Here is a 27,981-nt window from a genome sequence, read left to right as displayed (position 1 = left end):
TTAGAAATGCTCTCAAATTCTTCATACAAAAATAATGTGTTTTAATTTATCAATGAAATAGTATTCCCTACCTATCTTTATAATACAATACCATCCACACTTCTAATGCGTCTGTTAGACTGGTTGGCTATTGTGCCGGGTTTACTGTTTTTATATTCTGAGATTCTGTAAGAATCCCGGCTGGCTTTCATGTGCCGCCTTGGTCCAATAAAACACAGAGACGGCCTGCTGGTCGTTTAATCTTGGGCGAGGTGTCAATCATGTCCCTTCAGTGGTTGAAGTGCGGGTTTTGGTAACCGCCTCCTGTACGCTTAGAAGAGAGACGAGGGGGAAAGCTTGCTCCGATCAAAGGCAGTGTGCCTCTTTTGCTGTATGATGTACTGAGCGCGCAAGCTGCTTTCTTACGGACGCTCGTATCTGGATATAGCTGATTTCTGGATTATAAATCAATCTGATGTTTTACATTCTCAACTCAATGCAGAGACATGGGTAAACTTCATTCTAAGCATGGTAAGATTCAGCATTTTCCTGTGACATGCACTATGGTCGACGTAATGAATGCTCACTTGCAGGGATACTTTCGAGTAATTCAACTAATTCTTTTCTCCTTTTTTTCTCACAAATGATCTCAAAAGCTGCTATTTGTAAACCGAGGGAGAGTCCAGAAGGTGAGTAGACTAATATTGGGCTACATAGTCTTTTCCAATGTTTTATTTAACTGAAAGATCTATTTTCAATCTGCCTTGTTTTGTCAGGTAGCCTACTCGTACGCCTAGAGTTTAGCGGGTAAACATTGGAAATAGTTACAGAGATACTTGAAAACATGATGTGGTGGAAGTTACTATGAATGTGAACATAGCCTACTTATAATGCGTCTGTTATTTTCGGTTTCAGGCGACAGTTTTGTAGTCAATGCCTGTTTGGCGAGGAAAGGGATCGACGACTGGCTCGTGAAACAGAAATACTATTGCTCGGGCTCGCGGCTGGAGCAACAGGACTGTCATCATAAGAATAGCTGCGGATTGTCTACAAGGGTAAGCAATGAATTTTACTGTGACTACATGTAACGTATTGGATATTGTGTTAAGTTCTTTATTGTTGTAGTCGTTACATTGTATATGAAGCCGTCTAGACACAATGATGACTAGGGCTATCGAACATCAACTTTCTTCTTGTAGCGAGGTATAGCGAATGGTTTGTAGCCTAAGTTAGGTAACTTCGCCTAATTTAGGCTTCAAGATAATAAGTATACTGAAATGTATTAACTTTTTCGGTTACCGCCATTAAGTCACCAGCAAAAGACAGTTGCGGGAAACCAGGCTATATGTTTTGGCATTGAAATCTTCAAGTTACCCGCTTATATTACAACATCACGCAACCTCATCGGCCAGTCCGACAGGGGTCTTCAAAGGCGTTCTCAAAGAATGTGCCTCAGTTTTATTTGCTTTGGCAGTTTGGAACAAAAAATCGTTGTTGGTATGAGCAAAATTCACACACTTCAGTGTTTTAATTATGATATCAAATTTAATGAGAGAATTTCGGTTGCTTATTTAACTAGACCGAAAATAGAGATATGCAGGGATGCAATGGGTCGACAGTAATTGGGGTCCTGACTAATATGTCAAATTAGTCAGTATGCTTCACCTACCAGAAGTGGCTAACTTAAGTATTGCTGTCCAGTTGCTAAAACATTTGTTGTCTGTATTGAAGAAAATTGAGGTGTTTAATGCTAATCAATATTCAAAGGCAGTGTAAAGATAGTAATTGACAATCATACAGACATTTGTATAGAAAACACCAACCTGAACACAGCCTACACACACAATCACAACCATTATGAAAAGTAAGACAAATTTGGTTAGAATACAAATAAAAAAAACGAACAAAACATGCATTTAATACCTCAAACTTCACTTGTCCTCAACCCTTTCATGAACAGGAGCCCCTTTTACGGATTTAACTTTTTACAAACAATAGAAGTCCTGACAATTTACCATTTCATTATGGTTTGGTAAATGTCCCATTGGACTGTAGTGGAAACAAATGAGTCAGACTATGAACAGATGCTTGGTTCTTCAGTAGGTAATAGATCACACCAAAGTTGAAAGCATTGCAGGCTGACAGACTGGTGACAGGGTTGCATTGTAAGGCTGGAGCGAGGTGGTGGAGGTCATGTCTGTTTCGTATTTGGCATGCTGGTAAACACACACAGTTTTGTTGTTGACAAGAGCAAGAAGAAATCCTTTGGAATTGCTTCAGACGAACCATAAGCCTCTTTGGTTAGGGATGCTTCTCAAAGACAGAATTTTTGAGGATTGAGTGCTCATAAAAAATCCACCAGGACTCTCCGCTTCCCCCACCCACTCCTTCAGCAGGGCGTCTCAGACACCCAGTCCAGCAAGTAGCCATCATGCTACACAAAATGCCATGCTGCTTGTGTTAGATGTGTGAAGGTTTCCTTTTATTTGTTTGGTTTTTTACTATGTTAAAACGTCTTACATTTTCTGAGCATATATCCTCTGAAAGGGATACCCGCCTTCAGTACATCTCTTCATGCGATGTTATGCAGCTTAACTGACATGCTGGCATCTTTAAAAGAGAACCACCATGCACAGACAGCACATGCCAGACCAGTTCAATAGGGATTCCATGTGCTTGGAATCCAGGAAGACACAGGGTAAGCCAGCCGTGAACTCCTTCAGGAAGTAACAACCACAATCGAGCAGGGTGGCGAAATCTCTTGATCAAAGTCTTGTCTAAAGTCCTCGGTTGTTTTCCTTTCTGTGAGGTATTTTTAATAACAAACACAGCCAGTCAGGTCACAACCGTGTGAGGCCGGGAGGCTGATGAGAAAACCAGCGGGCTTTTATGACTGGCCCAGTTTAAGATGACGTGCCCGTGATCGAGTGTGGCACTGAGTGTCATGAGGGGTCAGGCCCAGGTCTGCATGTTGCACGCACATGGTGTCAAAGTCACTATGGTTGACGTGTGCTCTGGCTTGTTTATACATCTTCGTATTGTAATTGGACTCTGTCCATGACATCATGAGAGAAGCGTTCTAACGCAGCCCCCTGGGTGGAGTATGTACCGGGAGCTCTCTTCGCCTCAGCCCAGTGAAGGGCATTGTGGGAAACATCTGAAAGGGTGGGATTGTTTGGTAGAGCATGTTTTCATTTCCCAGATGGTGTGAAGTGAGATTTGGCGAGCTTGAAAAAGGAACCCCGCTGAAAAAGTTGGATGGTTTGAACAATTTGGACTCTGTGGAGTTCAGTTTTCTAAATAATTGAATTCCGTGTGCCTAATGGCTTTTACAGCTCTGAGGAAAAATGAATAAAATAGGACAAAGGTGTGCCTTACATCAATATTTACTAGGATGTTTTCCTGACGTTGTTTACTTTTGTTTTCTATTGTCTTGGAAAATGGAACAAAACAACATTAATATTTTATTTAAAAGTTTGGCTGCTCTGACAAATCAGTTGAGTGTTGCCTTTATAAGATTTAGATTGTTTTTAATATATATTGAGACTGTTTGATTTTGAGGTAACTGATTCAGTATTAAATAACCTGTAAACACACTTCGGTGTCACAGACAAGCTGAAGTTGTTGTCCTCAATGAATAGGGTTAAATAGCCCAACCCTTGTGGACTGAGAGGACTATAGGATAAAACCTCTTAGGTGATAATGCAAGTCAACCCTCTTGGCTTTAAAATGTGTCCATGTTGTATAGGATACCTGGTGAGATAGCTATTTATAGCCCTTGTTCTTCTAGCCTCCCAGCTGAATTGGGGTCCAAGAGAATGTGGGTCAGATGGTGGCAGCAGTGGGGAGTCCAGCCTTGGAATTCTTTTGATCTGAATCTCCCAAACCACATTTTTTTGAAACGCGATTTCTGCCATGCTAAATGCCCCTTTTTTTTATAGAACACATGTTTGTTTAGTTGAGCTGATTACATTAGCAAGCTTGTTTTCATCAGTGGCTATATTGAATTGAGCTAAGTGGTAAGTCGTGGGTGGGAAGAGATGTGAGACTCCAGAGCTCTGGGAAGTTTTTATTTTTTCAGTACGCTTATTAGTTAAACTAACAAAATGCCATTTTGATCACATTTAATCAAAATTTGTCTCCACTTTTATTAAGTTGCTGGACTGTAAGAACAGGTGGCTATGCTGATTTGTCATTTAAGGGGCCACAGCATGGGAGTCAGGACACATTTACTTTTTAGACTTGGAATTCACCCCCACCCTCAAAGTGTGAGACTTAATTTTATCCCTTGTAAAACGTTGGAGCTCACAGAAGAAGGAGTACCGACCACCACAACCAATGCTACAACTTGCCAGTTAATATTTCTTTAGCATGGTTTTGTAAAGCCTTAAGGCCTCTCTAACCGAGTTTGCTGAAGGCTCAGTGTTCGTAGGAGTTGGAATGGGGAATCAGCGTTGTGAGTTGGACTCCTTTAGCTTATGGTCCAGGGAATTTGCAATGTGTTGAAAGCAACTTGAAAGATTTCATTTGATGATTTGTTAAAGCATTTTCCCTCTCCTTTGCCAAGTCCTCCTCTCCTACTCCCCAAAGCCCCCTCCCCCTATTCCACTTCTCTTCTCCTCTCCCTAGCTTCCCTCTTTTCCTCCAAGGCTCCATCTGTTTCTTGCGTTTACCCTGTGGCCTTGTTGGTTGTTGCTGATGAAAAAAGGCTGCATCTGAAGTGGGTGTTGCAGGGAGGTGGATGCAATGACACTGAGGGCCCCTCCTCTGGTGAGGGCCCCTCCTCTGGTGAGGGCCCCTCCTCTGGTGAGAGCCCCTCCTCTGGTGAGGGCCCCTCCTCTGGTGAGAGTCCCTCCTCTAGTGAGGGCCCCTCCTCTGGTGAGAGCCCCTCCTCTGGTGAGAGCCCTTCCTCTGGTGAGGGCCCCTCCTCTGGTGAGAGGCCCTGGCCTCTCTGTAGTAAAAAGAGCCCCCCCCAATGAAGCCAGAGCTCTGTTGGAGTCTCTCAAGACACTGCTTTCAAAAATTCCATAGCACCTTTTATGACATTTAAGAACTCTTGACTAAAATCAGTGATCATTAAAAATACTGTGCAGCCTCTGCCCTTGACCCATGTGTTTCTCACTAGGTGCCTGGCAATTGTTTATGGGTCTTGCAGAAGTCGAAATATTTTTCGAAGTAGGCCCTGATGCTCTTTTTGCAAATGTATGTGTACTTACTTTTTTGTATATGCAAGCCTTCAAGTCTTCTAAAAGACACGGCAGGTTTCTTTCCCCCCTTTACTTTTGCACTTCTCCTGTTGTGTTCTCCTTTCTTGTCTTCACAATGCGCACGGCCCTTGTCTAGAAGCTGAAAGCACCTTTCAAATGCAGACTCTTCTTTTTCTCTCCCTCTTTCTGTCCTCTCCCCATGTCTGTGCTTTTCCCACCAGCTGTCCCCAGAGTTGTGTCGTATGCCCCCTCTCCCACCAGGATCTACCCCTGTCCACTTCCATTGGACCGCAGGCCTGTTGTTGATCTTTGAAGAGTCTAAGAGAAGCTGGGAGTTGCGGTCTAAGAAAATAAAGGGTTTGCCTCTGGGGAGAGGGGGCACAGCACCTGGCTTTTGTGATTTTCCCATGAGCAGAAGAGAGAAGAGACGCGGGTGGCATTAATGTCACCTCTGATATTATGTCACATGGATTACTTAGCTGGCGGAACTTGTCCAAAGTGACAATGTGAAGCGGATATCCCTTATTTGCTCTTGTGAATGATGGTGCCTGGACAGGTTCCTGTGAGGGAAACCTGAGAATGTTTTTAGTGAGGCAAAGGTATCAATACTGATATCTGATCAGGTTGCCCCCAGCAGATTCTTTTTCTTACCCCTATTATGTATATTTTCTGAAGGTGGAGTTTATTTTCAGTCAGTGCTGTGCCTTCTATTGAATGTCACTTCATTGTTCATGTCATGAATTTCATGGCTGTAATTTTTGTGATGCGTGACACTTTATGTTTACAGACAGTTAAAAATAGGGATTTGCTATGTGAGATATGGGGGCGTGCAGGGGGGTGGAGTGGCGCCTGTGTGTGTGCGTGTGTGTGGGGTTGGCTGTCCGGATGCACTCCGGAGATCAAAGGAGTCCCCGGGAATGTGCTCAGAATCCTCCTGGGATTAGCAGCTGAGATTCAGCCTTTGTTTTCCCAAATATCTCCTAACTGTGGAGCAACGGATAGGCCTGGATCATTTCAAAGTGTTTCTCTGTTCTCACCCTCTTTTATGATGCTTTCTGTGTATTGTTTATTTGCTGGGTAGGCTGGAGACAGACTTCTCTGTAACATTGACTGGAAATGCTAATGATAAATCATATTCTAACGTCCAAAGGTGATGTTGCTGTTTTGCATTTAGTCATTTAGCAGACGCTCTTATCCAGAGCGACTTACAGTAAGTACAGGGACATTCCCCCGAGGCAAGTACGGTGAAGTGCCTTGCCCAAGGACACAACGTCATTTTGCACGGCCGGGAATCGAACCAACAACCTTCTGATAATAGCCTGACTCCCTAACCGCTCAGCCATCTGACTCCGTTGTGTCTGTCGTATTTTCCTCTCTTTCTAGGTCTTTGTCTGCCGGTTGTGGGTTAAACCCTTAAACAGTTTGGCTTTTATTTGAAAAGCATGTGCATAATAAAAATGGTGTCTATAGAAGCACTAATTAGCAGATTATCCATCAATAGAGTTAATCAAGCTGATGTCATCACACCGAGTTGCTCTCTTCTCTTTCCGTTTGAAGTGTGTAGTCGAGACACATTCTAATGTGTTTTTAAAAGGGAAAAGGCCTTTGCCACACAATGGAGATAACAATGTGTCTTAAAAAGCATGCAGGATCTCTACAGAGTGAATCTAGGGAAGCAGTTGGGAAAGTATTGAAGTGATGCATGGAAAACTATTGAACTATAAAGGCAGGAATCTCTGTCCGTCTCTGTGTGTTTGTGTTTCTGTTGCTGGATTATTTGTAACAAATCTGGCAGTGTGTTTCTCAAGACCCAATGACGTGCAATGAAACGTGGAAAGTTGTGATTTGCGAAAAATATATAGACATAAACACGTTTGCCGCGATGTTGATCTGCACTAAGAGATGGAACCATGGCTCTCGCGAAACGCCAAAGGGCGCTGCACTATTATACGCCACCAACTGGGATAATACTGGATTGGCCCGCCAATGGGCATTGCAATGTTTAATAGACGGTTTATGATACCAGATGTAAATTTATGTGCTTGTGATTTATCCAGCTATATTTTATAAGACCTTGATTTGAAGTCTGTTCAAATATAATATCAGTGGGGGATACTGGGTGACAAAGGAAAAGAGATTTAAGGTGAGAGAGCAAGTAATTGGTTAACAGAGTGGGAGAGATTGAAGGGGAGTGATGGAGAGGTAAATTTAGAGAGGAGAGATGGTGGAGGATTCGGCTGTTGTGGTGTCATTGGGTACCACTGAGCCTCCCATGTGAGCTCTGTGCCGGCTTTAATCACCCACTTAAAAGGCTGTGCTGAAGTGGGCGTTTAAGCGTTTAAACCCTGAATAATTCTCTCTTGTTTGTTTATCAGTTCCCCTGCGGGCTTCGCTCTGGCCTGTGTAGCAAGCATTGAATAATTTGACTGAGCAGTCCAAGTCGCGGCACTCTTATAAATAGGACAAGATCAACATCTGCATGAAACTACTATCTACTCAAATACACACGCACACACACAGTCCTACTGTACTTAGCATTGCTAACCATCGTACATAAGTCCTCATTTGGCATGCTCACATTCCTTTTGTATCTGTTTTCGTAGCTGGTCAGACAGAGGGAGGGTGACACCAGTGATGGGCTACACAGCTTGCCACAGCTCTGCTGGAGCGTTTATCCCCCTAAAGCCTGAGAGAGCTATGGTGACCAGGTCCTGGCGGCCACCTGAGAGAGAGAATGGAGGAAGTGAGTTTATCTAAACAGAGCCGGGAGGGCATTGTGCCTCCCTCTCTGACGGTGGGCCGGGACTCTTCCTGTGGCGCCAGGGCAGGAGGTGGCCTGGATTGTCTGTTAGAGGGATGTTTTCAGTGGAGAGAAAGCCAAACACGGGAGCGACCCAGCTGAAAAGAAGACTCTCCTCCCCTGGTGTGTTTATGCTCCACAGGTGCTACAGCCCTGGAGAGGACCTCACCTCATAGACTGTCAATGGGGCAGGGCAGCCACTGCACTCCCCAAAGGGCCGTTTGCCTCGGCTGTTAACCCTAGGCCCATCACTCACATTGAACATAGCACACTCAACAGGAAGAGTATTTAACCAGAGCTGGAGTGGAACTGAACTCTGAATAGAACTGAGAAGTGGCAGAGGGCGCCCCAGCACTCAGTGGGACTGTCCTTTCTGCTGGAGTGCACATGGCTGGTTTAGCATTGACCTTGGATTATTATGGTTTGTACAGTGTTGTTTTAGATAGTTAATCTGTGTGTGTTGAACAGCTCCAGGCAGTCTCCAAAGGCATTGCCAGGGCATTGTCAGGGTTGTGAGCAGTCTGCCAGAGGGTAAGGCACCATCCTGGGGTCTGAGCTTCAGGCTACAGGCCTCTCGTCCAGGCAGAGATAGGCATACACCGCTGTTCCTCTTCTCCCCGAGTCATTTCTTCTCCTATTGACATTTCCTACGAAGGAATATACAACAAACACCACAAATCCACCCCAGCAGTATCCAACGTATCGTTCACATGCTAAAGTGTGCTGTGTGCTGCTATTCTGCCTTGGCGTTCTGCTACTGCAGTGAAACCTCACGGATTTAGCAATGAAAGACAGGGGGTAGCCTGCAGGTAGTGGAAGTGGAACAAACTGACTGTGCTGATTTCTATTTGATGCTTCAAAGACCAAAGATCCGGCTGTATGCCGTCGGTGCAATGCTCTCACTTGCGATTACAAAGCCTCTGTTCGTTCTCCAAGATCTTTGGAAGTAACCAAAGTAAAACGTTCAATGGCGAAGTTTCTGAAACTTTTTGAGAATTATTTTGCTACTACTTGCCTACTTCCGGGGTTGTTATTAAAGGGCTGCTATTAGCAATATCTGGTGTCTCATGACTCTTGGTATTTGTTGTGAGTGTGGAAGTACCAATGCGAAGAGCATTCTTCAGGAAAGATTTTGTTGGTGACTATTTAGCCCCTTATTCTTCTCAAATGTTCTGCTACGAATAGAAACTTGGTTCCAGTAAGCTTACAGTAGGGGAAGTGTCTATTCCCAAGTTAAAAGTGTGTCATTAAAGAGGCTACTGTACTGAAAATTGAAAGGTCAGACATATCTCATGTTTAGAGGCAGTGGTATGTGGTTTGAAGGATGTCTGCTCTGAGAAAGTATACAGGTTTCTTGTGGGTAGCCACCTCAATCCCTTCAGCCTGAACTCGATAACACATGGAGTTGTGTCATGTTTCAACAAGATCTAGATAAGGCAATTCAACTGTCCAAAACTTAATTGTGAAAGAGGTTATCTGGTAGAAAGGTAACATGGGTGGTTATGCCATGCAGGTGTAGAAGTAATTCCATGACAGGGTGCAGAGGTGTGTTTTGGCTCATCTTGCCAGAGCTCTGTGGTGAAAGGCTGAAGTGCTTGTCACTTTCCACCAGATCTCTGCTAAACCCCTGCCCCCACCCACGCTTCATAGTGCTTTAAACTGGTGTCTGAACCCACACAGACCCTTGAATGACTCCCTCTCGAGAAACTCATAACTAATTACCCAGAACTCGCAGACACACTGTGTCACGCCCTCAGGAAGCTATTCAGCACACACACACCACCCATACATTCAGTCTTAAAACGAGTGTCAGTCTAGGTACAGTTAGCCTAGAATGTTCCAAAGTTCTATGGCTCTATAATTTCCTGTGTGGCGGGGGGAGGGATCTGATTGCAGCCCTAACCCCAGGGGCCCTCTGTAATGTGACGTGTCACTGTGCCTCCTCGGCTCCCTTCTTCCATTCTTTGGAAATGAGCTTCACTCTGTATTCAAAGGGCCATAACGTTGTGATTTGTTGCTCTTGGCTGACTGGACCACCTGTAAATCAAGGCCAAGTGACAGGCCGTCTCCATTCCTCTCCGATCCCCAGCTCCCCATCGGGACTTGCGGCTCCAGCGGCGGGTTCATCGGCTGGTGGAGAATGTGTAAGAGGAGTCCACCTAGAGTTCATATCCCCTGTTAACCTCATATCTGCCAGGAAAAACACATGAGAGTAGACTGGGATCTTAAAGACCCTTGATCTAGATCCATCCCTCACTCCTTCTCCCAGTCCTCTGTGAGAGACACATTTGATAAACAGGACTGATAAAGCTTAATAGCTTTGGTTGCATGTTTTTCAAAGCTATACAGATGCCTACACTTAGAGAGGCAGGCAGGTTCCACAGCCCCAGGGGTTAGAGGAGCTGTAAAAATCTTATCTGTGCAGGTGTAAAAGTTTTGTAAATGGGTCATTAAAGTGTTGGCTAACTCCACACATGAAGCACAAAGAGGGAGTGGGGAAGGGAGATTAGCTCAAATCAGCATGTTTCTGAAGTACAGAGATGAGAGCTGTAAATCTCTGCTAATATTCCACTGAGCCTTTAGGAGGCCGCCTTTGATGTGGGTGAGGTAACGTGACCAGGGATGTTTGCAATGTTAATCTGAGGTGCAAAATGACTGAAGGCCATGCACAGTAAGTCCATAAAATTGAGCCATCCAATGGTATGTCCTTTGGGAGGGGGGGGGGGGGGGCAGAGGGGGGATGGGGGGGGTGTTAAGGGTGCTCATATCAAGAGATGAGAACCGAATGCACTTTAGTGAAAACACAACAGTAGTTCATGAGGTCAATGCGTTCAGCAACTTTATGTAATTTGCACTGACGCCTTAAAATCTGTAAACATGGGCCTGCAGAGCAAACCATGAGGTTTGGCTTCTACAGCACACAAGACCACATTAGACCACACCTCGTCCAACACAGGGCTTTGTGGCCAAAGCTGTGTGTGTGTTGGTGGAGCGGCTGGCTGACCTGTCCAGTGAACTAGAGATAAGAGCCTAAGCCCCCTGGCATGTGTGGGCCCCACCAGCCCAGGGCCCTTGGTGCTGCTGACCACGCACACTCTAATCACAGGGCAGCTTCCTCCCTCCAGCCCTGCCGCTGATGGATCCCCTGCCCCTGGCTATAATTTTCTTCCTGCTGGCAAAGGAAGAGAAGTGGTTGTGCTGAAATTGAGTGGTGTCACACAGGGGGGCCGCAGAGTCTGCCGACATCCACAGGCTGCAGCTCGAGGTGCCGTCTGTGTCTCCTTTGTGGCAGACATCAAATTATTCTCAGTCTGAAGCGCTGTTCGAAACAGGAAACATCTCAAACGTTAGGGATTTTGTTTTTGTCCTGTCGAACCAGGTCTTTGTTTTCTCTAAAATGGTTTAACCTATCTGTCCAGGCTTACTTTTGAAGGTAAAATGACTTCAGGTCAAAGTCTGATCAACACACTTTGAGGTATTAAGCAACAGCCCGTTGATAATCGAGTCGACTGTGTGCATTGGGTGGTGTAAATGACCACAGGTGTTGTATATTCTCTTGCCATGAAAAATAGTCTTTCAATTGCTTTTATGGGTCTCTGCATAATAAAGATCTATAATTTGGGAGCGAACCCAAGTATCTTTTGTTTTGGAGCCAAAACATCCTGTAGTATCAGATGGTTCAGCTGATAGATCCCTTTGTGAAGTAAAATCTCTGATTGAGAGACAAACCATACATTATTGAAAACTTTTACATAACAGTTCAGATGCATCCTAATTTGGAAATGTGCATACTAATAGTCTCCGTCTCTTTTACTTTCTCTCTCTCTTTTTCTCTGTCTCTCAGCTTCGGTAAATGTGCAGGCAGCCTCGCTCCATATGATTATCCGAGAGATCTTAATTTCATGTGTGCAAACCGATCCCCTTTGAAGCCAAAGCTCAGACACAGTGCTCTGTTCACCAGCTCACATCAACACCCCCCTATCTTGGCTCCATCTCAAGGCGTCGTGTTCTGCCGCTACGTGCGGATTTGAGGGACGGGAGTCCTGTGTAATGTTTGTTGCGAGGAGCAGTTCACAGTGCGTGTGGAGTCTGGAGCCAGGGTCGGGCGTCTGTCTGTGGACAGTATATGTTTCCCCACTGTGCCTTGCCACTGCTCCAGTGACTGATTCTCCACTATGTTCAGGCATCAGGTCTGGACCAGGCTTGGTCACCATCCTCTGAAAAAGCCGGGCAGCAGCCAGAGTATCTCAGTTTAGTTTTGTATGTGCGGGGGAGTTGCACATCTGCATTCCGAAGGTGCACTAATAACACTATCTTGAAGCTAATTTATTTTGCTGTCCTAAATACCAAAATACAAATACCAACAAAAAAAATTTAAGTCTTGGTTTTCAAAGTTTGCACCTCGTGTGCTGCAAAGCATTCAGCCTTTGTCAAGGTCTCAATCCACAACAAACCTTTTTTTCTTTAAGTTTATTTTTATGAACACCATCTTTGCTTTGCTGCCAGACGTGACGCAAAAATTAATATTTAAAATGGTTTCATATAAATGCTTCTGTGAATGACTTGTCTGGTCATGTGATAACTTCATCTTGACCCTAAAAGTCTGTCAGGATTTTTTTACCTAGTTACCTTATTTCAAGTTTTTACCTAGGAATGACCTCCTCTCCCATCAACAGGTAACTTTCTGTCAGACTCTCTAGTGATCCCATATGTGAAGCCAAAAAGAGCAGACAGGGAACCAGAGAGGCATCGCTACCATTCCCTCATCCTCTCCACGTCTCTGACTGACTCCTTCGGTCTCGCCTGCTTTCGCTAAACGGCCTTTCATGTGTCGCTCCCTGCCTTGGCTGTTTCGCTGTAAATGTCAGACCTGAAGGTGTTTTCCAGTGCAGGAGGCAAGGCGAGACAGGCCTAATGAGATTTTTCCTGGGTTTTGATGGAGTGCCAGCAACAGTGGTGAGACTCCAGAGGCCTGCTTCCACGGAGCCCTGGCGCACGATCAGGCGGAGCTGTCGTCGGCCGTGTAAATTGTCAGCCTGTGTGGCGTGGCGTGGAGGCAGACGGTGTAGGCCGAGAGCCTTGTGGTTCTTTCCGCAACCGCACACTCCCTCTCTCGCACACGTAAACACGCTCTCTTATAGTCGCTCTTGCTTGGAGTGTGCAACACACTAGCCGTTGGTCTCTACCTGCACACACATGATTCTCCTTGTCTCAAGGCAAGAATTTGACTGCTTGTCACCAGTGCTTGCTTGTTTGAGACTCTTCACTATACAGTATGTGGCACGAACATCTTAATGTGCCAAATAGAAGAGGGTTTTAAACACATGCACACACACTTGGCCTAGTCTTGGCCTAGTCTTCAGTGAGCACAATGCCAGGATAAGACTAATGGGAGGGCCCCTGGCAACCCGATGACCTAACTTGCCAAACTTCAGTCAGCCTATAGTGAGCTCTGTGCCCCATGCAGTTAATGGCTTCTGGAACTTTACGTCTCACCCTCAATCACTCTGTATATCCAGTCTATCCCAATACTAGTTCTTAAAATATTATGGTTTGTAAATATGCAAATCTGGTTTTTCCTTTTTGAAAATGCATATTTATGTGCGTGTTGTTGACGTTGGTTTGCCATGTAGATTCAACGGCCAAATCAAACAACGCCAGAGACTGTCCATCCCCATAGCTGGTATGTTGTAATGCTGCACACTGTGTTCCTATGTATGTTATAGGAGTAAATCACTCTCTGTGAAGGGCTTCTAACAACTTTAAAACACACTGGAGCCTTGCAATCCTCTTCCTCCAGGCACAGAAGAAGCTCAAAAGGGTCTGGCTGCTGTTGAAAGTGAAATGCTTTATACTTTGGTTTCCACAGAACATTAAACATCATGTCTGGAAAATTGTTTTTGGTGGTCCCAAGTGTTGGAGGAGAGCTCTTGTTTATGTGTTCATGATGCTGTAAGGCCCTAAGACCAGCCAAGACTTTCTGCAGGCCTGGGAAAGTGACACCTTATTGTAGCTCCACATTAAAACGTCATAAACACTTCATAACATGTGTTGTTAAACACATTTTTCCATAGACACGGTTCAGTAACAGCATTATACACAAACTATGCAGGTATTTATCATTCAAAAATCTTTATCAAATGCAACCACAACAGCAAGGAGTTGTGTGTGTGTGTGTGTGTGTGTGTGTTTATGTCGAGTTTTACTCACTAAACTTACTGGAGTTTTACTCTGAGAAGGTGCTGTGTTCATTAAGTCGTACTCAAGATGATCAAAGGAGTGCATGATCAGCTCTTAGCCTTGCCCTTCTCTGTGTTTGCCTTAAACTCCACTCCCACGGTAACCCTTGACCCCAGGATTGCATAGGTCTTCTAGCAAGCCAGTGATTGGCTAATTCGCCGACAGGGCAGGTCAAGATTGATGACTCTTTAAAGGTCTACTGATTAGCATGCATTTAGCGCCTAACATAACCATTCAACACAAACAAGAATTCAAACTCAAGGTTTCACCCGAAGAAGAAACTTTGAACCTTCTGGAATGCTGGCTGTATTGGCTGTGACCATTCACTTTGGGGTCATGCATTACTTTGGCCCACTGCGTTTGGGCTACAATACCAAAATGAACATAGAATCTCCTTAGAGAGGGGGAGGTCAGTATCTCAGTGGCTGTCCAAGTCGCTAATCTTCTCTCCTTTCAACTGCTGCCTGGATCCTTATGAGTTCTCCATGGAGAAAAGAGCATTCCCAGAGGTCTGGCCTGCAGGTTTGGAGGGCTGCAGGCCCAGGACCTCCATTGAATTGTGAAGGGAGGGGCCTAAGCCTCGGTGGGTGTCACCGGAGTCAGAAGTGAGGTTCAGGGGATTAAGCTCTTTTTCTCAGCGCTGAATGGACCTCCGCTGCCTGGTGAGGACCTGAGCCTCTCCAAATGGGTTATTCCAGCCATTAAAGCTTCCAACCGGGGAGCCACAGGTCCAGGAGCTGGACAAAGAGACTAGTCTCATTGTTCCTTTGGGACAAGATTCAGAGTTCAGGGAATGTTGGACATTTGGCTGCCAGGAATGGAGGAGACATGGGGACTTTTTCACAATTTACTTCGTGTCAAATTGACCAGTTCCTTGAACTCGCATTCTCTGAAGTATTTAAATAATAGAAAGTGCCCCAGAAAATGCAGTGCTCAATTATTTCAGCTGAAGGAATGAGGAGAAAGAGAGAGTGAGAGAGAGAACAGAATACTAAAGATCAGGGGGTTTGAATGAATGTATTGAATGATTTTTTTTCAAAATTGACCAAAGATGCAGAGCCCATCTCAGAGAGTAACCTCAACATACTAATAATACAGCTGCCATCCATCACCACAGACAACATCCAATTAGCACATTCCTTTTCCCCCCTGTTCTCATGTTCTTGGCTAACCCCTCCACAATTTTGGTCATTCATCAAAAACGAAAATGTGCTCAATACCGTGTGAATGAGTGTGTGTATGCGTGCATGATTGGAGGATGGTTTGTTACTGTAACTAAAGCCCAGAGTGTTCATTGTTAGATGTCAGAACACATGGTCTGGTGTGAGACTGCAGGAATGTTGATTGAGGGGTGATTTTTAGCTGCGACGACCAGCTCTATGGCTTGCTCTGTCAGTTGGTTGGTCTGTCCACAAAAATAGTTTGCAGCTATAGCCAGGAGTATTAGAGGCTGTTTGGCCTCTCCACTGACCCAGGGAACTCTACCTGACCTGCAGACATGGTCCTGACGCCACTCTGGGGGGACAGGTTTTGGGTGCAGTCAACACTCTTTATTCTTTGCTCTCTCTTTTACTCTATCTTTCTCTCTCTCTTTTTTTCTCTCTCTGTCACTCACAATCACACACACACACATACACATACTCAAACACACCCTTTACAATTGCCTACAGCTTCAGCTTTCCCATATCTGTCTGTTAAAAGATGTTCTGAAAAGCACTGCTGATTTGTGTTTTCCTCTTCGGGAAAGTCTCTGTAGAGTTGGACTGACCTGTTGGAGTCGACCTTCCAAAGCAGAATACACACGTCAAGGCTCTCCCATTTCGCTATCAGCAGAGTGCTGGCTGGCGCTCAAAGAAACAAGCTGAGCCCTAAGCAGCAACACAAAACCTCTTCATGTAACCCACTCCCAGCACCCACACCCTCTCCCCTCTTAAACAATATCTGACTTCTATCTCCCGGTCCATGTAACTTCTAAGCCTGACCATATTAGTCTGGTTCAGGCAAGGTTTAAATAGCATATTGCTAAGGTTTCTGCTTGGAGGGAGCTGTCAGAGGTTTAAGTGAGTCAGACAGAACCAGTCAGTATGTGTAAGTGTGTGTGTATACGCCTCCAGTGGGGGCCACCCACTGAGGTGCACAGCTCTACCAAGGCTGACTGGGTGAGGATCACACCCACTGAGGTGCACAGCTCTACCAAGGCTGACTGGGTGAGGATCACACCCACTGAGGTGCACAGCTCTACCAAGGCTGACTGGGTGAGGATCACACCCGCTGACCTTCTAGATCTGTATGGATTAGACACAGATCCCTCCGACACGTCCTCGCTCTGGGAACCCCTACCCTTCAAACTCCAGTAATGCTCCACACTGACTAGCATTAGTAGCTATGGCCTTCATTTACATGGGTGGCTGCTGTAGCATTGCAGGAATTGACCCATAATCCTCCAAATGTGGTGTGCCGTAATATCGCCTCAGCGTGTTAAGCAGTGTTGGTGTGCATATGCACATTGGTGGGGTATGGGATGTGTCCAGTGTGACTTTTTTACCGTTAGTTCACTTGAGAGATAATCATACCGTGTGTGTGTGTGAATGCATGTTTGCTTTCCTGGGTGTGTGTATATGTGAGTGAGTAATGGTTATTGGTGCAGATGACTGCAATACCAGAGAGGACACCTGAGCCAGACTTTTCCATGGTTGAACCCTGGAGCTCGCATGTCACACAGCCCTCTGGTATGCACTCACACACACGGCTGCCAGGACGGAGCTCTGGTGAACGAAAAATAACAAGCCTTGGAACGTATCGCTACCCTCGGTGACGAAAGACCCGTCGCAGAAATAACCCCCACGCCACCCCTTCTTTTTCCCAGAATTCCCTGACAGGAAGAGAGTGGTGATTGAGACGGCTCTTTTCACTCGTCTCAGGCCTGCTTGGCAGCCTCACACACACGCCGCGTTTAGATCTTCCTGTTACCGCCTGCGCCTATTTTCCGGTTCTATTTAGCCTCCGTTTGTCACCGGTTGCCAGATACTCTACACATACTTCTGACCGCCGTCATTTCAATGCAACTCTGCCGCAATGTATCATACAGCTCTTAGAAGAATTACGGGTGTCCATTAAGAGCTGTTTGTTTTTTGCAATGTGAAATGATCCTTTTGCCTGTCTGTAGATTGTCAACACTGACTTTTCTTTCTCCCTCTGTCTTTCCTTCATTCCAGGTCCCCTTGGGTGAAGCATGTGCAGAAGGGATCAGTGATGAACATTACCGTTTAGAAGGTATGCCCACCTCCTCCCCTCGTCCCATACTAAGCCCCACAAATCCTGATGAGGTGCATGAAACCCTCCGGTCCTCCTCCTCCCTTTTCCCCTCCTCCTCCTCCTCCTCCTCTCTTTCTCTCATCCACCCATCCCCCCGCGAGCATCGCAAACCCCCATGTGTGTCCTCAACCCCCTCCTGCGAGGCATGATTCCCGGCTCAAGAGTTCTGTGAGGATAGGAGACAAGGACACATGGCTAGGTTCTGAGTGGGAGGGCACTTAGGGGGAGAGGAGGGTGGAGGGCCACACGTGTCAGGTGGCTTGGCACCGGAGTCTGAGTCTTGTCCCAGTCTGGCGGTCCTGAACAGCGTTTTTTGTTATTCCTCGGAGTAACGGTGGAAGTGGAAGAAAAAGAAGCGTTTATTAATCACACCAATCGTGTTCCACGCAAACTCGCATGCCGGAGTGTCGACAGCCTCTGCATTCTACCCATCCTGCTGTCCTTAAGGGGCAGCCAGGAGCAGTGGGTGAGCAGCACGTCAGCCTGCTTACCCATGTCCTGAGCACTGAACAGGGCTCCCGTCCGGGAATCAAACCCGGGACCTCCTTGCTGTGAGACTTTTTGTGAACTGGTGTGCTTGTGTCCTTTCTGCAGTCCCACTATGACTAGTGTTTATACAATAGTGAGTTTTATGACTTCTAAATGTCATGGGCATAAATGTACTTTGGTGGTACAAGCTATTCGTTCACACACAGTGCAACAGTGCATGTTAATAATCGGATACAGTCCAATTTAACTGAAGACTGTCCTTAATAACGGAGTGTTTTAGAGGGTTATCTGTGTGAGGACTTGACTCAAACCCTGGTGTAGAATCCACCCACTACAAGCTCTGACACACATCTGACAAAGTGGGGTCTTGAAGAGAGTGAGAGAGAAAGGAGTGAAGATGATAGGAGAGTAGATATAAAAGCATTCTCTCCTCGGGGCTTCAGTAAGCACTTGCAAAGAAAGTTTGTAAGGATGAAAAAAAATCTTGCTGGCAAAATTGCAAAGGGAAGAGCAAAAGGCCTCAAAGATGAAAGCGTTTGTAGGATGTCTCATCCTGCCCACTAAGCAGTGAGGTGTGAAAGGGTGAAGGGGAGTGAGTTAGAGTGTGTTTGTCCACAGACTGAAACCCTATCAGCGCAGGTAACGCTTACATTGAGATGTTTGAACACTTGCCATTGTATCCGGTCTCCCAGAGTAAACACATGGGCCAATCGACATGAACGATTTGGGCTTAGAATCGGTCATTTGTAATTCAGTGGCCTCGCTAAAAAGTGTGTCTTAGCAGAAAGTGTGTCAGTGCGCCTGTTCTTGCTCTGGTAGCAGTGTTTGTGTAGGGATGCATGTGTCACTGCCACATCAATGGGAGCACGTATGTGAATGTGTGTTAAAGCTGGTGCCATTGGAAAACAGGCCTAGCATAGAGGGTAGAATGTGGCGGGTGCCAGCCCTTCCTGAACACCCATCTCTGCCCTTTCAGATATAATCTTCAGCCAGTACCCGCCCCCCCCTCCCCCCTTACAAAGGCAAGGCTTAAGTCAGCCATTGGGGGGTCATGGTGTGTGTTTGTCTGTGTGTGTGTGTGGGGCAGATTACAGTATCTCCCCAGGCCATTCATTAGCCTCCAGATAAGCATCTCCACTATATTGGACTTGCTACTGAACAGATCCCCCCCCCCCCTACCTAACATGCACAATGTTCTCTTTGAGCACCTCAGATGATCAAAAGATAGGACCCGACATTACCCCCTCCCCTCCCTTCTCCCTCTCTCACAAAAAAAAGTTGGTCAAATCTCCCTGGAAGGAGGCCCTTCATTCTGCCGGTGCCTGTCTGCCCAGGGATGGGACGGGTCCTCTTTGATCTCCCTGGATCAGGAGGAGAAGAACGGGGGGCTGTTGTGTCTGCTTCTTTTGGCGCGCACAACAAACACTGTTTCAGATTTTGACTTGGCTTAATTAATTAGTGATTCTGTTTTACAGGCGGTCTGATCCTCGTCCAAAAGGTTCGAGAATGGAACTTCAAAGTGCGCGAAGCGGGGGACGGGAAGGGGGGGGGGGGGTAAGGGAGGGGGGTGAACGAGGAGAGAGAGACACACGCACACACTCCGCACTATGAGTGTATGTCACCCGCGGGACACACAGGCGTCAGTGTAAAGTCCTCACGTGCAGCCTGTCCAGACTGAGGGTTCCTATTCTTAACGTCTCCATCAACCTGATTTGGCGAGCAGCTAAATAGCAAGCTAAACAGATCGGCTAAGCTCCTGAACGGGGGAAAAAATTAGCAGATGGAGGCTCTGGGTGTATCAGACGCCTTTGCCGGCACTGTGTTGCTCTCTTTCCCTTGTCTCAATCTCACCTCATGCTGCATGCACTGCAGAGGTGCACAGGGCCACAGGCCCACTACCTAGTCTCCAGGCTCGCACTTTGACGGTTTTAGTTGTTGTTAATAGCGGGCAGAGGAGCACTAGAAAATAAAAGGGGCAGATGAAGTCTCTCTGTGGACCCGGGTATACAGTGTGATGTACAATCTGGGGACCTACAGTAATACAGGGAGAACATTATGCCTGTCACATCTAGACTGATGAGCCCAGCTGCAATGATGCCAGCAAACACAGAGGGGGATGGGGGGGGTTGCTCCCATGGGCCCTTTGATGTTTGCATGCCGTTTCCAGTGCAGCCCTTTATTTTCAAACCCTACCTAATATCCTGTCCTGTCTCTTGGCTATGTGTGAAGCCATTCATCCTCCTCCATCCTCCTGGCCCTGGGGCTAGCACCTTCTCAAAGAACCCCTCTCTCTCCATCCCCAGGTTATGAAGGAAGCCCCTAGTCTTTGTTTCTGAACCCCCAACCCTGTGTTTAATGTGTGTGTGTGTGTGTCCGCAGTGGCTCTGCCCCCAGAGAAGTCTGCCGGGTGCTGTGAGGAGAAGAGACAGGGCAAGGAGAGCCAGGCGCCCGCAGGCACACAGAAGCAGCTCCAGTTTGAAGTGAGTGTTAACATCGACCGGGCCATTTAGGACTGCCCCCGGAGGGAGGAAACTAGGCCAACCACACCGTGCGTCACTTTTACTGATGGGCAGATAAACACACACATGCACACACGTAAACACACACTGATACACGCATTCACCTGCGCACGCACTTGCATCTACAGGACGGTATTGATGAAATGTTGCATTCTTTCAGGAGCTGGAGTGTGCAGTGTCGGTAGAGGAGGACAACAGGCAGGAGTGGACCTTCACCCTGTATGACTTTGACAACAATGGCAAGGTCACCAGAGAGGTAAGAGCTGCTGGTGCCAATAATGCTAACTCTTGTTGCATTAACCAACTTTTTTTACCCGTCTCCTTTGCTTCTGCTTGTTCTATCCAAGCATGCACACACAGACACACACACACCTACACACATACAAATCACCTACACACAGACTCCCACACACACACTCCCACCCACCACCGTCTCTAGATGGCAGCTAGACGTTTTTGAAAGAAGACACGGACAGATTAAGTCCCATTAATCCATTTCCTCCATGCAGCGAGGAAACGAAAGAAAAAGACTCTTTGCTTTTCCTCCATGTCCAAGATACCTCGTGGCTGGCCCTCTCATTGTGGAGATCTGAAGGCACCCTCGAAAAGGCCTGTATTTTTCTTGAAACTGTGTGAATAGACTAAAGCTGTCCTCCGTATGGCTGGATCTCCAGTTTCTCTGGCATCGCCCGTGGCCCCGCAGCACATGAGGCGTCAGCGCACTCCAAAAAAAGGGGAAAAAACTGCTTTCTTCTGCAGCTCCCTTGAAATGAAACTAAAAATGACACATGTCTGTGTTTGAAGCGGTATCTGGAACCGGTCCCTGAGGAATTCATAATAGTTCTTTATGCTGCTAGTCAGAGAGAGAGGCAATTTAGAATTCAGACTTTGGACTTCATTACTGGGTGAGAGAGCTGGAGTTAATAGTCGAACAGAGCAGTCTCATTCCAGAGCCATTTTAAGAGCCCCCATTCCTCACCAGTAGCAGTCGAGGGAGCACTTGTAGCAGGACTGTAATTACCTTCATAGGGAAATCGCTAACAAGACTTGAAATATGTATAATTAAACATAATACAATTTTAATCCTTGGATGGTAATGTTGTGCTTTTCCTAAGCTGGCTTTCATGTCTTCACTGAGAGCATATTTCAGATGTCTGCTGTCTGTACGAGTGTTCCTTGGCCCCTGTGTCCTTCTCTCGTGGGGTTATAACTCTCTCTCCCTCTCTTTCTCTCCCAGTACCGACTTCTCTCTCTCTCACTCTTCTTCTCTCATTTCATGCCCCAGAGCCACACAGACAAACCCCCGATTAGCATGTGAATTCATACAGAGACAGAGAATAAAAAGGTCTGAAGTCAAAGAGAAAAGTGAGCGTGATAAATTAAGAGAGCATTGCGTCGCGGGCGTGTAGTAAGTCGTACATCAGGTTTGACATCTCGGGTGCGTTTCTCCTCCTACCTACTAGACAGTTCTTTTCATGCATTTATCCCTTTCCTTTCCCCCTGCCCGATCACTTTACAGGAAGAGATGAACTAAAACAACTGACATTCTTGGTGTTCTTCCCTCCACTGCCTGTTTGCCTGTGTGAGCTACGCCTAAGAGATACCTCTTAGGAGTGCGGTGTCACTTCAGAGCTTAAACCTTGTGCTTTCTTTTCTCTCTCTCTCTCGCTCTCTCTCTCGCTCTCTCTCTTGCTCTGTGTCTCTCTCTCGCTCTGTGTCTCTCTCTCTGTGTCTCTCTGTCTCTCTCTCTGTGTCTCTCTCTCTCTCTCCAGGACATCACCAGCTTGCTCCACACCATCTACGAGGTTGTGGACTCCTCCGTCAACCATTCCCCCAGCAGCAGTAAGACTCTGCGGGTGAAGCTCTCCGTGGCACCAGACTCCAGCCAGCGGTGGAGGAGCTGCACTCAGGGCGTCACAGGTACAGGCAGGGGTGACGGGCCTGGATCACAGGGGCGTGTAGAAGAGAGGGGGAGGCTGGGAGGAGGACTGGGGGAGGGGGGTTGTGTGGGTTCCCCTGTGTTGCCTGCTGTCAGCTCATCCAGTGACATGTTTGTTGTCACGCAGAAAAGGCACCTGCTTTAGGCCTGTCAGTCCCCCTCTTCTCTCTCTCTTTCTGCCTCTGTCTCTCCATCGCTCCATCTCCCCAGCACAATGGGGTTCATTTTTAATGATGGGCGGAGTGACAGAGCCAAGAGAGCCCCCCTGTGCCTTCAAATACTCAGAGAGAAACCTTAAGAGATGCGCTAAGACGTTTGATAACCACCGCCCTTTTCTTTTTTCTTTTCCCCCCTCTCCCTCCAAGCTGTCGGGAAAATATAGCTACATTCAACTTAACTTTTCTAACTGTCGACTCAGTAAACAAGAATTGTGGGGAATAAATGTTCAAAAAACGTATTCCTGTTTGTTTATGTCCTGTTGTTGTGGCTATTTATAACCGTCAAGTGATTCAAAAGAAGCTGGTTTCGAAAGTCGGGCAGGCTTTCTTCATGATAATTTCAAACTACATCAGATCTCACACCATTAATAAACTTTTGGCTTTAGGTGTGTGTTTTTTCCTGTGTCTTATGAGTCCTGGAGTAGAACAGAGAATAAATGAAGCATTGTTGTTTTTCCCCCCTTTTTATAGATCTTCAAAGTAAGAGGCTGTGAACAAAGGTTTCTTTCTTCTGAGGCCTGTGTGACTGTAGTAGTCAGTGCTGTGTGTGGCTGCTCTGTATCGCTCTCTTTGATAATGGCCTGCTCTCTCACTCTCTCCACCTCTCTCTCTCCCTCTATCTGCCACACAGACATGCCTCACCCCAGACACAAAACTGACAAGTGCATCGAAGACCCCAAGAGTGCAGACAAGAAGTCCCGGGCCCTCCTCAGGTGACTGACTTAGCTTCTTCCCTCTCTGCCTTGAAACGGACCGTTTATAACGGTGAAACCTCATTTAAACAGCAAAAGAGACCAACAGTATCATACAGTAGAAGGTGAACCCAGTAAACAATCCTTGTGTCTTGGAGAGATCATGTGCTTTAGTGCCACATGTGTCTGATGAGAAATGTCTCCGTTGTCGTGCCAGGCGCCACCACAGCGACCACCACACGCAGCAGGGATGCCAGAGGAACTGTGTAGATGAGAACCTGGAGCGGAGGAACCACTACCTGGACCTGGCTGGCATTGAGAACTACACCTCCCGCTTCGGTACTGGTGAGTCAGCTGGGGTCAGCTGGGGTCAAGGCTATGATGGAGAGAGAGGGGGCGACGAGCACAGAGAGGAATGATGAGGGAGGGAGGGAGGGAGAAATGGAGAGGGAAAGAGGGAGAGAGAGATAGGGACAGAGAGAGAGAGGGGCAGCAGCGCCACAGGGTCGGCCCTTTGAAGTCTCTTCCAGATAGAGCTGCCTCCCTCCCTTATTACTACAGCACCTGCTTGCTGCCATTAGGTGTATCATCTGCAGCAGGTCTGGCCAGCAGTAACATCTGGACCCAGCCAGGCACAATACAGTATGTATTCAGGGCTAAGCCCCATCAAGAGCCCGAGCTGGGGTGAATTGAATTATGTTTAATAAGCGGCCGCCTTGATCTAAATGTCAGTGTTGACATGATGCTTATTTTGCATGGCCGCTGTAACGAGTGTAAAAAGCTATCTGTCACATTGTGTCCTGTGAAGAGTGATCCCTGACCTGAAAGTGCTAACAGAATGACTCAGCGTTTCAAATGAAGATTTATGTAGGAGGGCTGTTCACACAGCATGGGTTGAATAGCTGGTGTGTGTCCCTCTCCTCCACAGCCCCGGCAGCCACAGAGCCAGTGAAAGCAGAGCCCCAGACTCGGCAAACCAACCAAACCAGGTCCCGCTCCCACGAACCCGAGAACGGCCACGCCTACTCCCATCACCGACGCTCGCAGACTGTCCCGGAGGGTGCCGGCCCTGTGGACGGCCTGTGTCCCGCCAAGCCCCGTGCGGGCCAGGACCCAGGAAAACACGCCCTTCGCTCCCCCAAGACCCACGGCCGCACTCCCCCCACGCAGGCCACCGGCCGGGTCATGAGGAGCCGGGGTGTGCCCCCTCCCCCAGCGCTGCCTAGCCAGACCCCCCCTCACCAGTCCACGGCACCCTACCGCAGACACAAGCAGAAGGCCAAGGACGGGGCCACGCTGGGCTATCGGCCCCTGGGCACCCTGGGGGCGTCTGTTGGGCCGGTGGTGGAGAAGGAGCAGGTCAGGGACCTGCCCAGCGTCCTGCTCTACGAGGGGGGACTGTCCCAGGTGGTGCAGCGCCACGAGCATCACCACCATCATGAACACCACCACCACTACCACCACTTCTACCAATCCTGAACCCCACCGCCCCAGCCAGCCGGCCGGCCTTCCCTCTCGCCCCCTGCTGCTCCACCCCTGGCAGACAGGAAGGCCCCTCCTGAAGCACACAACACAGCCAGGACTGTGACAGTGGGGGCCTGGGCCCTGGGCCATGAGAGCTGGCACTGTAGAAGGAGACACAGGGAGACGAAAGAAACACAAAGATAGATAGACACAGAGCGGGAGTCGAGAGGGAGGGAGATTGAGGGGTGCGAGGAGGACATGGGGGAGGAGGGAGCTGTAGCCCCACTGCCGCCACGGTGGGAAGAGGGGTCATCCTGAGGTTGCCCAGACATACAGACGCCATGTTGGGCGGGAGGACAGTGCCAGGGTTGAGCAGAGGAGCCTGGGATGAACAGTATTAACAGAGCACTCCTCTGGTGGCTCTGCATCCAGCCCTCTAGACTGATGGAGCTCACAGTGCCAAACCAGAACATTCTCCTCCCACACCACTGGCTCAAATGACTGCTTCAGAGAGGAGGGGGTCAGAAAGACTGTGATGTATAGAAGTAAATTAATGAAGGAAAACAAGTTGAAGGGATAACAGTACCTGGAGCGTGTGGATGTGATGTGTGTGTGTGTGTGTGTGTGTGTGTGTGTGTGTGTGTGTGTGTGTGTGTGTGTGTGTGTGTGTGTGCGCAAACAAAATATGTATGTGGGTGCGAGTGTACGATTGTGTGTTCAATGACTGTCAGATACCCTGTCCCCACTGAAGACCACTTGAAGAGCACTTGTCGTGCGGTAGTATTTGAGACACTTTGGGCTGTCAGGAGACAGGCATTGGATAGGAAAACGAAGACCCTGACAAACATGCAATACAGGAGACAGCCGACAAAATGAAAAGGAAATGTCTAATTCAGAATAGAAGACGCTAAGCAGCTCCTACCTCTAGTATTATAACTGTCTGTATTATGATTATTGTTATTATTCAGATGCTATGTTAATTAACTTTTTTCAAAACATGCCACAATCTGCAGACATATAGTGCATTTATTACTTACATATTGTATGTACATGTTTAGCACTACAGGTATACTGTTCTTATCGTCATTATAAGCTTTATTGATAATGTGATATGTTTGTATCAGCAATTGGAAAAATCTGTCATTTTTCACTTTGAACCCGATCAGTTTGGTTTTGGCCACCACTTTGTCTTGATGTTCTCTGGAGCTTCACCTCGGTGACACTCATGGAGCCCCGGGCTGTCCTTGGCACATTCACACACACATGCTATGACCTCCATAGGACCTGAGCCCAAAACCTCAACGTGTCAAAAGCATGAGGTAAAAACCGCCCCTTGCTCTTACGAAGAATCACACAGTCCCGAAAGTAGATTTGGGGTAGTCTGTTCCCGTTTCCTGGTCCTCGGGGTCCAGCTGGAGGCACATGGCCGTCCCCTCAGTCCTAGTGACATCCCCAGTCTCATTGTCCCCTCACTCCCCCAGTGTCCCCAGCTGTCAGCAGTCCCTTCAGCGGGGGTCCATGTGTCCCCAGCGCTCAGCCAACAAGGCTCTGTTTATGAGGCGCAGCGGCCGAAGGCTCTCAGCTGTCTCATTCCACTGGTGCTACATGACACAGGGCCCGGCCCGCAGGCTCCACTCCACCCATAACTCACCCGCTCAGACCTGCTGTCACGGACAGCCACCTCCCACCCTGTAGGCGGGCTGCTCTTTTCCCCCCCAGGATCCATGCCTCGATCGGGGGGGTCTGGAGGAGCAGTGTCCTCATCTGGTGGAGGTTATGTTAGCCAGTCGGGGTTGAGGACACTTAAAGCTCCTAAGTGTGTTTTATGAGCAGGTGTGAAGGGTGTAAAACCCAGATGTATAGCAACTCTCCAGAGGCGTGTTAAACTTTACACCAGGTATGCAAACAAACATCCAAATTCTTCGGATTGGCTTTGGATGCATTTGTTCGTGTGTGTGTGTGTGCTTTGAGGAAAATTGGAATCCTGTGCATTCCTGGCCTGCCCCCAGCCCAGCAGTGCCCGCACACAGCTGCAGGCTGTCCATTAGCACAGGCACCATAGAGATGGCCCTCCCTCCCTCACTCACACACACACACACACACACACACACACACATGCTCTCCAGGGAGATCACAGCTGCACCCCGCACACCCCCTCAGGACGCTTTTGCTGGCATCCCATGGACTCACGCATACACACAGCCCATTGTCACCATTTTCACCCTACCCCACAACCCTTATGAGAGTGATGATGCCACCACCTGCCCCCCACCCATAGTCTTCCAGAACGTGAAAATCAGCGCTTGTTGTTAAGGCCCAGACAGCGTCCGCGTCTTCCTGGGTGGTCTCATTAGGCATGGTGTGTGTGTGTGTGTGTGTGCTGCCTTGTGTATCATTCAGATGGGGGCGCTGGGCCGGCGGCGCGGCCTCCGGCAGTGACGTGTGGACAGCTGAGTGATCCACGGCTCCTTTCAGACACCATGGCTAACTCGGTATCTGCCAGGACGCTCATCCTTCCTAATGCCTCTCTGTCTTCCCCCATCCACACCTTCAGATGAATGGGGCCATGTGCCTCCATGGGAACATTAGTGGCTCTTCTAATGGGACGCTTTAAAATGACTCGCCAAACAAATCTTTCTCAGATTTACAACCGCAGTGTTCCCAGCCAGAACACCATTCCCTCATGTAGCCCACCACTAAGTTATATTTTGTAAGAATCATTTATCTTTGTTTTTAACTAATGTAAATAGGATGCAGACTGCAGAAAGGTTATACCAGTATTGTGTAGAAGAAAAATAAGCTTATTTATAATATTTGAACGACTGAGCGAATAAACGTCTGCCAAGTTATCTTACTTGCCTACTCTGTCACTTCTCTGCAGTATCCGCTGTGCCAATCAGAGCTAGCAGGGAAGGGTAGTACTTTTGGACGTAAATGGAAAAAAAATTCTAGCACTCGCTGTTTCTCAATAGCAGATTCACTTCTGCGTTCTTCCCACCTGTTTTTCATGACTTGGTTTAGTTTCTATAGATGGTTTTGATTAATTGCTTTATTTATTTGAAAGCAGAACTGTGCCAAGGGAAATATGCCCTTTCATTAAAGTATGAAACTGTTCCCTA

The 27,981-nt window shown here is 47.4% G+C and overlaps 1 protein-coding gene across 1 annotated transcript; it reads left to right on the top strand.

The window, feature by feature from the left end:
- Nucleotides 1-308: 308 nt before the first annotated feature.
- nkd1 (NKD inhibitor of WNT signaling pathway 1) lies at nt 309-27,981 on the top strand. Its single transcript, XM_047042275.1, has 10 exons — nt 309-510; nt 636-668; nt 895-1,034; nt 17,442-17,499; nt 20,410-20,510; nt 20,710-20,805; nt 22,322-22,469; nt 23,338-23,419; nt 23,616-23,743; nt 24,327-27,981. Exons 1-10 carry the CDS (start codon nt 486-488, stop codon nt 24,875-24,877), a joined length of 1,362 nt encoding a protein of 453 aa, XP_046898231.1. The 5' UTR covers nt 309-485; the 3' UTR covers nt 24,878-27,981.

Source organism: Hypomesus transpacificus, chromosome 19, assembly GCF_021917145.1.
Source record: "Hypomesus transpacificus isolate Combined female chromosome 19, fHypTra1, whole genome shotgun sequence".
Taxonomy (NCBI): domain Eukaryota; kingdom Metazoa; phylum Chordata; class Actinopteri; order Osmeriformes; family Osmeridae; genus Hypomesus; species Hypomesus transpacificus.
This window is presented reverse-complemented; position numbering and strand designations above follow the sequence as displayed.

What these genes read in the sequence shown, in the direction of transcription:
- nkd1 (XM_047042275.1), top strand. Translation starts at nt 486, where the DNA reads ATGGGTAAACTTCATTCTAAGCATG. An exon ending in GCTGCGGATTGTCTACAAGG is followed by an intron (nt 1,035 to 17,441) that starts GTAAGCAATGAA and finishes CCTTCATTCCAG; the next exon opens with GTCCCCTTGGGTGAAGCATG. An exon ending in AGAAGCAGCTCCAGTTTGAA is followed by an intron (nt 20,511 to 20,709) that starts GTGAGTGTTAAC and finishes GCATTCTTTCAG; the next exon opens with GAGCTGGAGTGTGCAGTGTC.